Raw genomic sequence first — 15,287 nt, forward strand, 5'->3', positions numbered from 1 at the left:
GTTGTAGGTGTTCAATACATTACATGTTTGACAAGAAGCTAAACCAGCCATCTCAGCAATGATTGATGAGTTGGCTGATGTTTAGAGTACTATCATGTAAACTAGTATATTCAAGTCGATGTCTTTTAATAATCTAGAGAGATATATACACAATGCGTGTACACGTCGCCGCGATGCCACGCCTAATGATGAGGTGTTTTTATATCCCAATACATAATAACTTGACACCTCATTACATCTCCTTTTAACCCAAAAAAATGAATAGTAAGGACCAATAAACCATGATCATGGGAATCCTTAAACCCTTTTTAGGGATCTATCTCCAAATAAATAAAATATCAGGGGTATATTCGCAAGGACGCAATACCGCCCAGAAACGGAACCGAAGGCTATGATTCATGAGGGGCGAAAGCATTAAAAATATCCCTCCATTACCATTACTCCTCTCTTCCATCTCCCTCCCAACTTCTCCTCCCCCTTCGTCTCCACTTCCGACTTGTTCAGTTCTTCTTCCTCGCGCCGCCGATTCCCGCCGCTCCCCGCTCGCCTCCGATCACGAGCTCGGCCCCGTCAATGGTCGCCGGCGGCTGGAGCAAGCCCCCGACGGACTCGTGAGAAGATCGCCATGGTAAGCCGTTCTTGATCTCCTCTGTTTTTTTCTCCGGTCGTAATTCCTCGCCGGAGTTGGAGCTTTATCCATTCCAGTTCCAGGCAACGCGGATGGAGTTCCGTTACGTTTCGGTGCTTTTTTTTTCCTGGGAGGAGATGCGTAACGCTTCCCCCCTGAATTCGCGCTGCTCTCCGCCGCCTTTTTGCCGAGTCGTTGGGTTCATTCAGTGCACGGACGGCGGTTCAGAAAATCGAATCTCTCCGAGCTCGTGGGTTCCCGCCGCTGAATTCTTTTGCCGGAATCCGCCCGCAGAACTGCCCGTGACGAGGTGATGATGATCCACGGAGAATTTTTGTGTCGTCTGCTTGCTTGGGATTCACTGAATTGCGTTCAAGATCGGATTTTTGGAATTCCCGGAAGAAACTTTTGTAGGGTGTTTTATCGCCTTTCTCGCGAGGAATTTCAGCAGCCAGGCCGGCGCTCCGGCAATTCTCCGGCGACGCGCTTTCCATTTTTATAAAATTCTGTAGCTATGGCAGGTGCTCTGCTTGCGAGGCTCGAGTGAATCAGAATTCAGACAGGGGTTACTCTGGTTCCATAATTTGAAATTTTAGAATTTTGGTTCCATTTTATTAGCTCTGATGCATTGCATGTGAATCCATAATTTGAAATCTCTTTCCATTTCGTAGGCTGTGGCCGTGTTAACTGGACTGGAACAGCAAAATTCTCTCTGAATTTTTTTATCTCCCCGCGCACGTTTTGCTGTTTTTTCAGTTGTTTTTTCTTGGAGTGCCACAGAGGTTGATTGCTGCTGTTGCAGAGTTCTTAACCCCGGTGAAGGTTTCTTTGCTTGGGGGCCACACTTGCAGTAGATTTCAGGGCGCGCCTTGGCATTGCTTCACCGTCCTCCCTTGGGTTTCCCCTCCGCCGCGTAGACCTCCGTCTCTTTGCTTCCCGATCAAGGCCGGCTTGGTTAATCCGAGCGAAGTTCACATTGCTTTACCTCGTTCAATCCTGCCTCTGCCCTCCCTGAAACCCTGACACATGTATGATGATGCGCTCGCTCGCTGCTGGTTCTGACGGCTCGTCCCCACACCCGCAGGGTCCGGCGCCCGGCGACGCGAAGCGGTTCTCCGGCGTGGTGCCGCCGGCCGCGCTCGTCTTCCTGGCGCTGGTGTTCGTCGCCGGCGCCATCGTCACGCTCCATCACAAGGAGGTGCGTGCTGTTTGCTGTGTATTGTAGATAACTGAACATGACATGTTGATGGTGATCACATTTCGCGTCACACGAATGAGGCGCCGCGATGCTGCAGAAGTGTCACGCCTGACCTGCTCGGTTGTTCCCCTGCAGAACCTGTCGATACTGCAGGTGCAGCCACGAGAGCTGGCCGCTAACGAGGACTCGTTCAGGCCCCTGCCTCCGGCCAGCGATCTGCGCGTCGCGAGCGACGTGGCTGAGACGCCGTCAGTGGAACAGGCGACGCCCCCGGTGGAACAAACGACGACGCCGGTGGAAGAAGAACAGGCGACGCCGCCGGTGGACCAGGCGACGACGCCGGTGGAGCAAACGACGCCGCCGGTGGAAGAAGCCCCTGACATCTGCGAGGTCAGTCAGTCAGAGACACATTGTTTTCAGTTTCAGAACACCTGCTGAACAACTGTTGCTTGCAGAACCAGTGCAGGGCTCCGGGCAGCGAGGCGCTGCCGAGGGGCATCGTGCAGGACAAGTCCAACTTTGAGTTCGAGTCGCTGGGCGGCAACCCTGGGCGGAAGGGGGTCGCCGCCGGCCGGCCGGCGAAGAGCCTCCTGGCGATCCCCGTAGGCATCAAGCAGAAGGCCGTCGTCGACAAGCTCGTCTCCAAGGTGCGCGCCATGCATGCACGATCACTCAGTTTTCCTGATCAGCTTAATTCTCGATGCTTAACTGTTCGCCGTGATCATGGTCGTGCAGTTCCCGGCGGCGAACTTCGCGGTGATGCTGTTCCACTACGACGGCGCGGTGGACGGGTGGAGCGACCTGCCGTGGTCGCGCCGCGCGGTGCACGTGGCGGCGGTGGACCAGACCAAGTGGTGGTTCGGCAAGCGGTTCCTGCACCCGGACCTCGTCGCCGACTACGACTACATCTTCCTCTGGGACGAGGACATCGAGGTGGACGGCTTCGACCCCATGAGGTACCTCAGGATCGTCAGGAAGGAGGGGCTGGAGATCTCGCAGCCGGCGCTGGACCACCGGTCGCAGATCCACCACCGGCTCACGGCCCGCTCGCGCCGCGGCGGGACGGTGCACCGGCGGTTCTACAAGACGGCCGGGGGCGGGAGGTGCTACGGCAACAGCACGGGGCCGCCGTGCACGGGGTGGGTGGAGATGATGGTGCCGGTGTTCTCGCGCGCGGCGTGGCGGTGCGCGTGGCGGATGATCCAGAACGACCTCGTCTTCGCCTGGGGGCTCGACTTCAAGCTCGGGTACTGCGCACAGGGCAACCGGAGCGCGAACGTCGGCATCGTCGACAGCGAGTACGTCCTCCACCGCGGCATCCCCACGCTCGGCGATGACGGCGGCGGCAAGGGGCCGGCGCCGAAGGCGAAGGCGTCGTCGGCGACGTCGGCGGACAGGTACGCAGTGCGGCTGCGATCGTATAAGGAGCTGCAGATATTCAACAAGAGGTGGAAGGAGGCGGTGGCGGAGGACATGTGCTGGACGGACCCCTACCCGCAGCCGCCGACGGCGACGCCCAAGGGATGACCCGCCGCCGGCGATGGCCTTTGCGGTTGAGTAGATGACATAGAAGATACATCAAAATTTACAGGTCTAGAGAGCTTCGGATAACATGTCATGTACAGATCTCTTTCTCCCCGGCCAATAAGATAGGTTCAAAGACGATGTAATTATCATAATTTTCGGTAAAAAGGTGGATTAATGAAGTTTTGAGTTTTTTTTGAAAGACCCAAGTTTTGAGTTTTTGACATGTCAGTTTTATCATAACTTTCAGAATACCGAATTGGATAACTGATGGACTCAACTTTAAAAAAAAACTTAGCAGGCTTTCCAAAATTGTTCGGCTCAACTTCCAGAAAACTGAATCAAGCTTTCAGAATTTGATGGTCTCAAGTCCCAGAAAATCAGATCCGGCCATGGTGATGAGGCGTCCGAAGAACAAATGGCAGTTAGCAACTTGTTGTTGCACTGACATTCTCTTAGACGATATAGAAACATCAAAATTGCAGGCCTGGTTAGGGAGCTTGGAGCTTCAAATACAATGTGACAATACATATCTCTGTTTCTCTTTGGGAATAAACAAAACTAGAATCGAAGATGACGTGCATTTAGAGGTCTATCACAAAGGCAATTCGCCGTTTTCCAACAATCTCAAGCTTGCTTGGCCAAAAGAGCATGTAAAATAAATGGAGATCACGAAAGCACATGCCTCCATGCCCCTAGTGTAATAGTTTTTTTTCCTGCGTCAACCAATGCATTTTCCTTCGTTCCTTACTAGAAGTCCCAAACAATATGAGTTAAATCATCACGCAAACCAACATGGAATTTGAAACCCCCATGGAATATGTAGGCAATGCTTGTATAATAGACTTAATCAAAATCTCTTTAGCCCGTTTAATTGATATGATAAAATAAAGGAGCTTGCTTGCTATAAGGAAATGTAATCAAATCCCTAAAAAAATAAAATCCAAACGAGTGGTGCAACGCAATACACCTTATATTTCGGAGTTTTTCTCAAAAATCTATACACCTTATATCAAGGAACAGAGGGAGTATATTTTTTCAGCCCAATCTCGTAGACACTTTACAGTTTATCCTCCCGCAGACCAAATTCTGGACTTCCGTACGCCTTTCTTAGAGCCGGAGTACCAAATTTGCATCCTCAAAACTTTATGAAACCACCTCCATAGTTTCTATAGCAGAAGCTTCTCAATACCACACTTCTTATCAAACATAAGGGAACACTCAGATGTGTTCAGCTGCTAACATGTTCCCTCTCACACTCAAACGAAAAAATTATTAATACTCAAAGACCGGTCAATATTCACTTGAAATAACATCATACAATCATCAGCAAAAAGAAAACATGACATCCCCAGTGCTTGCCTACCCATGCTAAACTCCTGGAACGCTCTCCTATAAATGGCATCGATCAAAAGAACAAAGAGTGCGTCAACCAGCAAAAGAAATGAATAAGACAATAGGGGATCGCCTTGTCGGAGGCCTTGGGTTGGGAAAAGGACGTCATTCATTGTCCATTGAAGCATATAGAATATGTAATAATAGGTCCACAAGTCATAATCCAACTAGTCCAAATAGATGAGAATCCCAGAGGCGGAAGCATAACTGTCAAGAAGGTCCAATCCACTCATTCATAGTCTTTCGTCAAATCCATCGGAGTGCTCATGGAGTGCACATACTTGAACACAAAAAATGAGCAGTATCTATGATCAAACGACCAGGAATGAAAGCACCGTGAGTAGGAGAATCATATCATACAACAATGGCCTTCAGCGGTTCGCCGGACACTTTGAGAAGATTATATAAATCTAATAAAGAAGACTGATAGTACGAAAATCCTCTACATCCACTGGATTATTTACCTTTTGTATCTGACACAATAGTTATATCATTAACCCCTCAGCTATATACCTTCGAGCAGATAGCCCTATCAAAACATCAAAGTAGCCTATAAAGTATCATTGTCCTTCCTTTCCTTTAACCGAGGGATTGAAAGGCTTCACAACACGAATAATATCCTCAGAAAATCGAAATATTTGAACTAATTTTCAAAATCTCTTTGGATCCAAATAGTCATGAACTTTCTAATTTTTGGATAGTTGACTTCAAGTGTGAAATTGGATTTAAAGACTCATAGATCCATCAACCATGTTTTTTAACAAAGGATGGTCCAAAAAGACCCAATACTGCATTTTAATCAAAGCGGTGTAGTAACTTACACAGAAGACCCTAATAACAAACTAACACCCAACCGACCCAACAACACCGCCACCGAGATGATAACAGACGACACCCAACAACCTAACACAGTTGCCACTCCGACATCCACACCAACCTAAGACCGCGACCCAACTTCGATGGCTCTGTCGCCTAAGCAACCAAAGGCAACACCCTCGCGTAGGAGATCTCCGGAGCCGCTGCTCTGACTTCCACACTGGCCCCGAGGCCACGAACTAGCCTAGTCGAAAACATTGCCGCCCAAGCGACCAAAATCAACACCATGTGGAGGAGACTTCCAGAGTCGTTGCTCCGACTTCCACGCCGGCCCCGAGGCCACACACTTGCCTAGCAGACGACAAAGCTAACCAAGCCACATGATCCACCACCAACTGACGAGACCAAACCTCCAAGGCGTAGCCTCCAAGAGGGAAGCAATGGGGACCATCGCCATCGTCCGCTTCGACCAAGGGCGAAGCTTGGGTTTTCACCCAAAGAATCTGAGACTGAGAAGATGCGGGAGGTGAAGGGGCTCCACGATGCCACCTCCAAGGAAAGAACGACGTCCTAGGAGACCGCCGATGCTGGCATCAACTATGGTTTTCACCTGGAGCTCATCAAACCCATCGCCAGCATAGTCAATCTAGCCAACCGCCACCCGTAGCAACCAAGAGCACTGGTCAACTCACCGCCGCGACGCCACCCACCACCACCAACACGTCCGGCAACACCACCACAACCCCACATGCCGCCATGGCAGCTCCGCTCCCACCTCCAAGTGCGGCGCCGTCGCACTGCCATCCTCTTATACTCAGATTTTGAGTAAATTCCCGTACCGATCGATACAATTTGTCGATCCCCATCGCGGATCTGGCCGCCGAGAGACAAGGCACACTCTCAACAATACATGAACCGCGTTGAGAAGTGTTGAGAAAAACACACAAAGAAGAAACGATGCGCGCATAGCCGTGAGCAGCAGCCACTGACAAGCCGGACCCACAGAAGTTCATGTTTCCGGATCACGGCCGTTGGAACTGTGGCGGGAGGAGCAGGTGGGCGCGAACCAACCAAACCCTATCCCCTCCAGGCCCCGCCACGGTCTCCCTCCAAAACCCCAACGGAATCCGATCCCCCATGGCACCCGCCCCGCCAGCCCTCCCATGGCGCCGCCGCTCGCCGCCCCGCGCTTCCACGCCGCCCCCCCCCGCGGCCTCCTCCTCCGCCCCCGGAAGCCCCTCCCCACCTGGCGCCGCGCCGCTCGCCCGGACGACCAGGTCCATCCCACGCGCCCGCGCCCGCGCCCGCATTTGGTGGTTTCTTGCTCGGTTTGGGTTTGATTTGGTGTCCGTTGCAGGATCTGTACGTCGACGACGACATCGGAGACGGCTTCTCGTTCAGCGGGGGTGAGTGAGGATCTGTGTGCATGCTTGCGGAATCGCAGGGTGCAAAAGTTTGGGTGGGTTCCTCTCTGCTCTGATGCTTGCTAACGTGGGGATTGGTGCAGGGAAGTATGCGGAAGCCGAAGGCCCGAGTAAGTCGGACGAGTGGTTCGCTCAGGGGAGAATGGTACGATGCGGTCACTCATTCACTCTGTTCCGATCTCTTGTTTTGCGCTGATGGATACTCACAATCTCTCTAGTTTTGAGCAAATGTTTGGATGTTTACACCTTTTCCCTGCTAATTCAGTGCCGTGTCATGAACTTTTGACTTATCAATCGTGTGGCCACTGTAATTTGAGCTAGGGATGCTAACGAGTGTGCACTTGTGCTGATAGGTAGTTTCCTTTATTTTGTTTGAGCAAATGTTTGAATGTTTGCGCCTTTCGTCTGCTAACATCGTGTTGTGCCAATGTTGCCGTAAATTTTTGACTTATCAGTTGTCTGACCAAGCATGGCAATGAGTGTACACTTGTGCTGATAAGGGATTTTTTTTTTGTGGTGTGGTGCCAATTAGTTACATTGTATATGCTGGTTAGTTTTTGATGAATTACCCAAACTGTTGCAGGTAAAAGCTCATGCATTATATGGGAACAAAGAAAAGGCAAAGGATCCCTTTTTTGGGCTCACCATGGGTTCAGGATCACAATCTTCGGGTGATGTTTTTAAGTGAGTTGAATTGAACCATATGTTGTCTGCTAATATATAGGACAAGTATGTTAATATAGCAAAGAAGATCATAGTTTTTCTGTGTACTTCTTTATTGTGTTTCAGTTGGTTTTGTGTGGAAGCGGGGAGCTCTTCTAATCCTACTGTCCTTCTAATTCATGGGTTTCCATCTCAGGTCAGTTTTTAGATGGCTTCCAATTTCTTCGCATTACACTGACAATGGCTGTGCTGAGGCTTTTTTGGGTTACAGGCATACTCTTACCGAAATGTGCTACCTGTACTATCAGACAAGTATCGTTCCATTGCTTTTGACTGGCTTGGTGAGTTATGTACATTTTTTGGTGCTTGATAAATGTAGAATAATCGAATAAATTGGCAGAGAAAAGCTATGTCATTCATATGATGGCAAAACACATTCTGAAAAATTACTGGTCATTAGTCTCAAAGAGTATATGGAGCAACATAGAAAGTCATCACTGGTACAAGTTATCAACCTCTGATGTCAGAAATCAAGAACAGAAGGGACAGATTTGACTAGCTTACCAGTTACCAACTTACCACCCACAAAACTTTTTCCCCTTTTGTAAAAATCTCCTCAGCGCTCTACGGACTAGTAAATAACTGGTTGTGTTTCTGTTTGGTGTTCCCGCTCAGTCCCCAGAAGTTAGAACAATTAGATATTTATCTGTAACTCTAGAACAAAGAAGTTTGTATTTGCAGGTTTTGGATTCTCAGACAAGCCTCAACCTAAATATGGTTTTGACTATACTCTGGATGGTAATGTGATCTTCATATTATTCCTTTTGTTCCAAACAATCGTGTTGAACTGCATACTAATATGAACTACCATGTTCCAGAATATACTTCAGCCCTGGAATCATTAATCGATGCTGTTGCTCCTGATAAGCTCTCCATTGTTGTTCAGGTGCTTCTCATCATATGGATGTTGGTTAATGTATCATTGTGTGTGTGTTTTAATGCAAGAATGTAAAATCTTGCAGGGGTACTTCGCTCCAATTGTAGTCAAATATGCTAAAGAACATCAGGACAAGTTGAACCACCTTATACTAGTTAATCCACCGGTAAGTTTTTTTATCGTGTATTTTGCACAGGCATTTTGGTGAGATAAGCAAGTTTTCCCTCTAAAGCTTCATTATACATTAAGAGTTGCAGGCTGAATCTAATTTATGAGTTAAAGGCTTCATTATGTTTCAAGAGTTATAGGCTGATCACGGGATATCTCATATTATAGATAACCGACAAACATGCAAAGCTTCCATCCACCCTTGCATGTTTCAGCAACTTTTTGTTGGGCGAAGTATTTTCTCAGGTTAGCAGCTATTGTGCCAACTTTGCCTAGACTTATGTTATATAACCATTTTGGTTAAAAACAACTGTCTTAAATCTTTCAGGATCCTCTTAGAGCTAGTGATAAGGCCTTGACTAGTAGTGGGCCATACATGATGAAGGAGGAAGATGCTACTGTATATAGAAGGCCATACCTTGTCTCAGGTGCATCTGGTTTTGCACTGAATGCAATAACAAGAGCTATGGGAAAGGATCTTAAGGTAGTATGCTCATCTATTGCCTGGCTTTTGTTTCAAAAAGAGGGTAACCCCTGTCTATTGATGCAGACAGCTAATCTATCACCTTGCTATTGCTATGTTAATTTAAATGCTCTAAATTGGTTGTTTTAATACAGGCTTACATTGAGTCCATGAGGAGCATATTAGCGAGTGATTCATGGAATACGAAGACAACAATATGTTGGGGCTTGAGAGATCGTTGGCTCACTTATGATGGGGTTGAAGATTTTTGTGATGGCCTAAAACACAACGTTGTGCAGCTGCCAATGGTTTGTTTCTGTACACTTCTCCCAATTTTTTTAAAACATTATGTTCAAAGTACTTAAATGGGAATTAAATGAAATCAAAGTAAAGTTACTGCAGGTCTAGATTATTTTCATGGTTCCTTGTATTAGGAATAGGTGGCTGATACATCTTCTTTTTCTTGCGCAACTAATTTGGATGCCTGGATCTTGTTTTCTTCACTTCACGTGTTACTAATTTGGTTTCATGACTTATCATACAGGCAGGGCACCATGCTCAGGAGGATCGTGGTGAAGAGCTAGGGAATATACTAAAACGTATACTGAGGTAATGCTGTTGAAACTTTATTTACTTCCTTTCACAGTTGAATTTTTGACATTGTCCGCCACAAATGTCGTTTTTAACTGTTTACACCACTGCAAAACTGACTGGCTCAGAGAAGTCAGACTCAATATCAAGCATTCATGTAATACATTCTTTTGAGTAACAGAATAAGTAAGCCTTGTTGTTACAAGGTGTTAGAGTACGTAATGGGCCTAATGGCCTGGGCTGGTCTAACACAAGGTGTGTTAAAAGGATTCCATAGCACTCAGATAACTCCCACTGGAGTTTTATGTGATGAGGAATGTAGTTATGAGATATGTCATAACATTTCTTGTCAGCGTTTATGTTTGGGCAGCTTCAGGGGGAAAATCTGTTTTCCTGATGTATCCAAGGCTCTGCGTCTACCTAATTAGCTCTAAGACTATATAAAGTCCTACTAGCAATGGCAGGGAGACAAGCATCCCAAAAATCACCCTGCAAAATTGAGCAACAAACGGTGTAAGACTAAGAAATTGTTGTCTGCATAAGCATTTGCCCTCATCTAATTGTAGTTTATAGTTAGTTCCAAAGACTTACGCAGTACTAAGGACGTCTGCATGCAGCCCGTATTCTTTTGCAAATATGAACGACGTGATCGATTGAGGTAGTGCAGCCTGCAGAATGTTCAAACAAAGCTTAGTCAGGCTATAGGCACAGGAAAATGTCAACAGCATTATAATGCATTACCCCCGTTGTTTTTAATTACAGTCCAATATATTTCAAGAATTAAATATAGAAAGTATTATAAAGAGGTACCAATTTTTTATTTGAAATTTCTTAACAACAATATGTAGAACCTCGTGTACACTCATTTTAGTAAGGTTGAGCTGTAGAGAGGAACATCTTCTTGGTATATGAGATCGGACCTTCATAACCCTACCATCACCCAGATGATAACTTTCCCACTATCTGGCTGGAGGCCAATTCCCCCCTCTTTTTAGACCACAAATTCTTGGAGTCCAGGATTGAGTTCACACCTGTTCCAAGCACCGCCTCCAGAGTAACATTCTCCCTTTTACCTCCAGTTTGTTAAATTGTGGCAGTCCTTTACCTTGACAATAAGTAGTGATTGTTTCACCAAAGCAAAACTGGCACCGCTTTGCATCTTTTATGATGTTATATATAGGGTTTGAAGTGCCAACATGGGGTATTATGAAAGGATGACGAGGCATGGACATCAGTCAGGCATCAAAGAGGGCAGACTATTCTTTAACCATGATCCACATCAAAATATTTATTGGTTCATATGAGGCCAACTCATCCCCAGTGAAATGCGCATTAGCTGACATGATGAGGAGTAGGACTACCCTGGTGCATCGTCTAAGTGCTGACTCCACAATAGCAGCTACTGGTTTAAAAAACCCTTAACATGATTATGTTGTCAAACTTTACATATTACTATATGGATGCTAGTGTTTAACCAACAGTTTAGTGTGGTTCATGCCTATGCGACTGTATGACAAGCATCTAATGAGTGGTTGTTAATGTCTTGCTGTTTTGGACATGGCCTTTTTTCATCAGAGGATGACTATAGTCATATGGGGCCAGGCTCTACAACATGCCAAAAACAGGTGGTGTGCCCTTGCTTGCACTTTCTCTAAGCCTTTCTTTTCCTTTTCCTTTAATTTAAGCACAGTTTCGATCCCCGACCGATTTCAACGATCTCCTCTCGTCCTCACCAGGGGTCAAAATGTGGTACAACAATAGCAAATAAGGACATGCACTCTTCTTGGTATGAAAAAGAGAAGCTGCGCCGCCCCATTGAAGGCCAATCCACTCCATGGTCAAGACAGCGCTCTAGAGTGATTTTGAGTGTGTACGGACACAAACAAACGGCAATTACCGGTCTGTGTTCCATGTTATTGGATGCGTTTTTCAGTGTGCGTTGTGCATGATTTATAATGTTCTTAAACAATATCAACACAGATGACCAAGATGATAATTCTGCTAACTGCAATCACACAACTATACTGTTTGGAACGCGTACGTGTCCCATGCCACGTAATGATGTGATTAAACTATAATGAGTCTGTTATTGCTCCTGTGGTGCATGCTTAGCTTTTAAGCATTAGGCTCCATGTTTGTGGCTCTGCAGGCAGCGTTGGTCTCAAAAGCCCAAAGTGGCGAGGTTAGTGGTGCTGACAAACTAGGACTCGAATCTCAGATTGGGATCGCACATTTGTGTGTGTGGTCTTGAGGAAATTATACCTAATCTACATCGACTAAAGAAAACCTTCGGGCGGCTTTGTGTTCTTGTGGTAATGTTTTCTCCGCGGATGCGATCTAATGTCGGTGAAATCCAATCATGGTAGATGACTTTGTGAAAGCTTTTGTTTAAAATGCACAGTAAGGACCGAAGTGCTCGGCTTAAGCTGGTTTTCTTTTCGGGTCAAAAGTGAAGCCACGGGACTTTGCTATAAAGTGGTAAAAACTCTTCATTGGTTTTCTTGCATGCATGCCTAGGAAGGCAGATGCTGGGTGGATTGACATCAGCATAGCATCAACCAAGTGAAAATTCTCAGGTGTCAGGAAACAGAGACTAGATGTTCAGTAATACACAGCCCCTTTGAGCGTGTTGGCTTTGAAACGGTTTCGTAAACACAAATTTGATCTTTAATCTTATAAACATGTCGGTAAAAAGGGACCCTAGATATGGATAGCCGACCGATCAAAATCTTGTGCTATCTCTGTCTATACATGAACTGCCAAAATGTCTTATATTTAGGAACGGAGGGTATATCTTTTTTGTACTTACACGAATCACCACGTGTTTAGGCCAGATAGTTTTTAGTGGTAACTGTAAAAAGGTTATTTCTCAGTTGCTTAATAAGGGGATTCAGAAGCAGAACTGAAGTATTCAGATTAGTGAAATTTTGTTGGACGCATGTAGAATAGCATAAGGAGATGAGGTGATGAGGTGATTAGGGAGCGGTACGTGCCTGTATGATGGCGACGCGGAGGACGTCGCCGCGGAGGCCGACGGCGATGGAGCCGATGGCCATGGCGACCGGGCCGAGACCGAACTTGAGGGCCAGGCCCAGGGCCGCATACCCCGGCCCGCACGCCAGGATCCTCTCTTGCTGCGCCATGAACAGTCCTGCATGCACACAAAAATTAGCTAGCTAGTACTACCCCGTACTACATGAGTTAACCGAACAACTCTAGAATAATCTTGTAAGTTTCTCTAGTAGAGTAATATTTTTTGTTGCCTTTCACTCCTGTTTTAGGTTGCTGTCGACCACAGACAGCATGCATGCAACGTGAAAGCAGAACCCGTGCCTTTTGGTGGATGGATTCCTCTGCAAATATTCTATTGCTTTTGCTATATATGATTCTTTGTACTATTTCATTTCTTTTAGGTAATTATTACTAATAACCCAAATGGAATATGTATTACTACTAGATGATGGGGTATTAGATCCGGATAGGAACAAGTAGCGATGCAAAGCTATGGAAGTGATAGCTATGCGATACCTCTACGATTGAGATTAACCACTATGCACCAGCAGTGCATGCACGTACGTAAATCTGGATAAAACATGCGCATGTTTGCATCATATTCATATATAAGTAATGGATTGGCGACTCACCCATGCTGAACATGGCCATCCCCGTGCCCGACTTGGACATGATGAGCACCGAGTTCTCCAGGACACTTGGCAGCTCCATGTGTAGCCTGCATATTAATTTCATGTTCAGCTAGCACAAACTTATTGAAACTTGTTAACATGGGGTGCAAAAGATGGGCAGTAAAATAGTTCGTCCCATTGCATATCTACCGTGCATGCATATGCATTTGGGGAGCAGAAAATAAATTCTAAACAAATTATATGGCTAGCTCTAGTCTAGGGCTTGTGGAGAGGAGATAGCATTAAAGCAGCATGCATATGCATACGCATGCAGTGCTGCATGGTGAGCGACACGTCGGAATGCACGTAGCACCATACCTGTTGGCAACACAGGCCCAGGTGATGCCCACGAAGCTGGCGTAGGTGTTGGGGTTGCGCGCCAGCTTGTGCGCCACCGTCTTCACCAGCCTCCACACCGACGGCTTGCCGCCCACCTCCTCGACGCCGCCGACCACCAGCACGGCCACGGCGCCGGTGGGCGCAGCCTCGACGTCGGCCTTGACCGGTGACTCGGGCATCGTGGCGTCGTGGACGACGTTCTTCCTGCCGACGTCGACGTACATGCCGATGGCGGCCTTCCGGACCTCGAGCACGAAGAGGAGGAGCGTGAGCCAGACGATGGCCTGGAACACGGAGAGCTGCACGACGAGCTGCTGCGCCCACTCGCCGTACATGGCGCGCGCCATGGGCACGCCGACGACGAGCGAGTTGGTGAGCGTGGAGAGGGAGAAGCCGGTGATGGACCACCCCGCGGCGCCCTTGCCGTTGCCGTTCCGGCCGAGGAGCCTGGCCCAGACGGCGATGACGGCGACGATGACGGCCTTGGAGATGACGTCGGCGGCGACGGCCCGGTAGTTGACCTGGAACGGGTCGGTGTGCAGCGTGAACTCGAAGGTGAAGAAGGGCAGCGCGAAGAAGGCGACGAGGCGGTTCACGGCGTCGCACTGCTCCCGCGTGAAGATGCGCCACCACCGCACCGAGCCGTAGCCCAGGAACAGCGCGAAGTAGAGCGGCGCCGTCGCCGCCACCACCTTGTACACGTCCCCCCACCCGATCATCCTCGACTAGTACGTGTGGCCCCCTTCTTCCTCCTCGGTCTCAGGCGGCGCCGGTGACCCGCTTCTTCTTCCTCTTGCTGTCGAAACTAACTCGTGACCTTGTGATCTCGTGCAAGCTAGAGATCGATCGATCGAGCGTGCAAGAGTGTGTGTGTGCCCGGTGGAGTGAGAGCTATAGTGTGTGAGAGGCTAGGTGAGCCGGGGTGGCGAGTTTTATAGGGGGCTGGGGGCGAGGTGGAAGAGACGAGTGTGTGGCCAGGTGTTGGACATGTCACGGAAGCTCTGGCAAGCTAGCTAGTGGCCGGTTGAAGGGACGGTTAGGTTTAGGGGAGGAGGGGGGATCTTGTTCGCGCGCTTTAATTTTGGCTTTCGAATCTGTGCGCGCATGCACGGACGCGCGCGCGCATGCAGCAGCGAGAGTGAACTACTTGAGGTGAGGCGGCTGACATGGACATGCAGTAGCTTCGTTTGCTTTGCTTCGACGAGAGGAGAGGCGGCTGACATGGACACACACATACGCGCGGTGCGCGTGCGTTCAGGTGCGTGCAACAGTACGTGGGATGTGGCCGAAAGCAGAGCGCCAAGTCCATGCGATCGAGGAGACTGAAATGGACGTACAGTACACCCCAATTCCCATGCTTTCGGCTCGATCGAGCCCGGTCGGCGTGCGTGCGTGCGTGCGTACGCTTATGGTCAGTGCTCAGCTGTTCACATCGTCAGCTGGTTGCACGTATAGTAT

General features: G+C 48.1%; 3 protein-coding genes across 5 annotated transcripts; 2 read left to right on the plus strand and 1 right to left on the minus strand.

The window, feature by feature from the left end:
- The first annotated feature begins 410 nt into the window (after positions 1-410).
- On the plus strand, positions 411-3,532 carry LOC125545739. Of its 2 annotated transcripts, none has more exons than XM_048709769.1 (5): positions 411-628; positions 1,431-1,826; positions 1,962-2,216; positions 2,282-2,473; positions 2,562-3,532. In XM_048709769.1, exons 2-5 carry the CDS (start codon positions 1,659-1,661, stop codon positions 3,351-3,353), a joined length of 1,407 nt encoding a protein of 468 aa, XP_048565726.1. In that variant the 5' UTR covers positions 411-628; positions 1,431-1,658; the 3' UTR covers positions 3,354-3,532. The 2 variants fall into 2 exon arrangements, with proteins under 2 accessions (XP_048565726.1, XP_048565727.1); XM_048709770.1 differs by having other exon boundaries at positions 412-628; positions 1,713-1,826.
- Positions 3,533-6,683: 3,151 nt separating this feature from the next.
- Positions 6,684-11,812, plus strand: LOC125545741 (cis-3-alkyl-4-alkyloxetan-2-one decarboxylase). 2 transcript variants are annotated; one of them, XM_048709772.1, is made up of 15 exons: positions 6,684-6,838; positions 6,919-6,967; positions 7,069-7,130; positions 7,569-7,669; positions 7,775-7,844; positions 7,920-7,989; positions 8,390-8,446; positions 8,527-8,594; positions 8,671-8,751; positions 8,922-8,999; positions 9,082-9,237; positions 9,372-9,524; positions 9,761-9,825; positions 11,383-11,432; positions 11,544-11,812. In XM_048709772.1, exons 1-14 carry the CDS (start codon positions 6,725-6,727, stop codon positions 11,387-11,389), a joined length of 1,131 nt encoding a protein of 376 aa, XP_048565729.1. In that variant the 5' UTR covers positions 6,684-6,724; the 3' UTR covers positions 11,390-11,432; positions 11,544-11,812. The 2 variants fall into 2 exon arrangements, with proteins under 2 accessions (XP_048565729.1, XP_048565730.1); XM_048709773.1 differs by lacking the exon at positions 11,544-11,812 and having other exon boundaries at positions 10,988-11,423.
- LOC125545740 (probable auxin efflux carrier component 5a) lies at positions 9,932-14,740 on the minus strand. The gene is made up of 5 exons (XM_048709771.1): positions 13,809-14,740; positions 13,452-13,537; positions 12,801-12,958; positions 10,399-10,475; positions 9,932-10,296 (listed from the first exon to the last, which is right to left on the minus strand). Exons 1-5 carry the CDS (start codon positions 14,546-14,548, stop codon positions 10,224-10,226), a joined length of 1,134 nt encoding a protein of 377 aa, XP_048565728.1. The 5' UTR covers positions 14,549-14,740; the 3' UTR covers positions 9,932-10,223.
- Between the last annotated feature and the right edge of the window lie 547 nt (positions 14,741-15,287).

This window comes from Triticum urartu, chromosome 3 (genome assembly GCF_003073215.2).
Source record: "Triticum urartu cultivar G1812 chromosome 3, Tu2.1, whole genome shotgun sequence".
Classification (NCBI taxonomy): domain Eukaryota; kingdom Viridiplantae; phylum Streptophyta; class Magnoliopsida; order Poales; family Poaceae; genus Triticum; species Triticum urartu.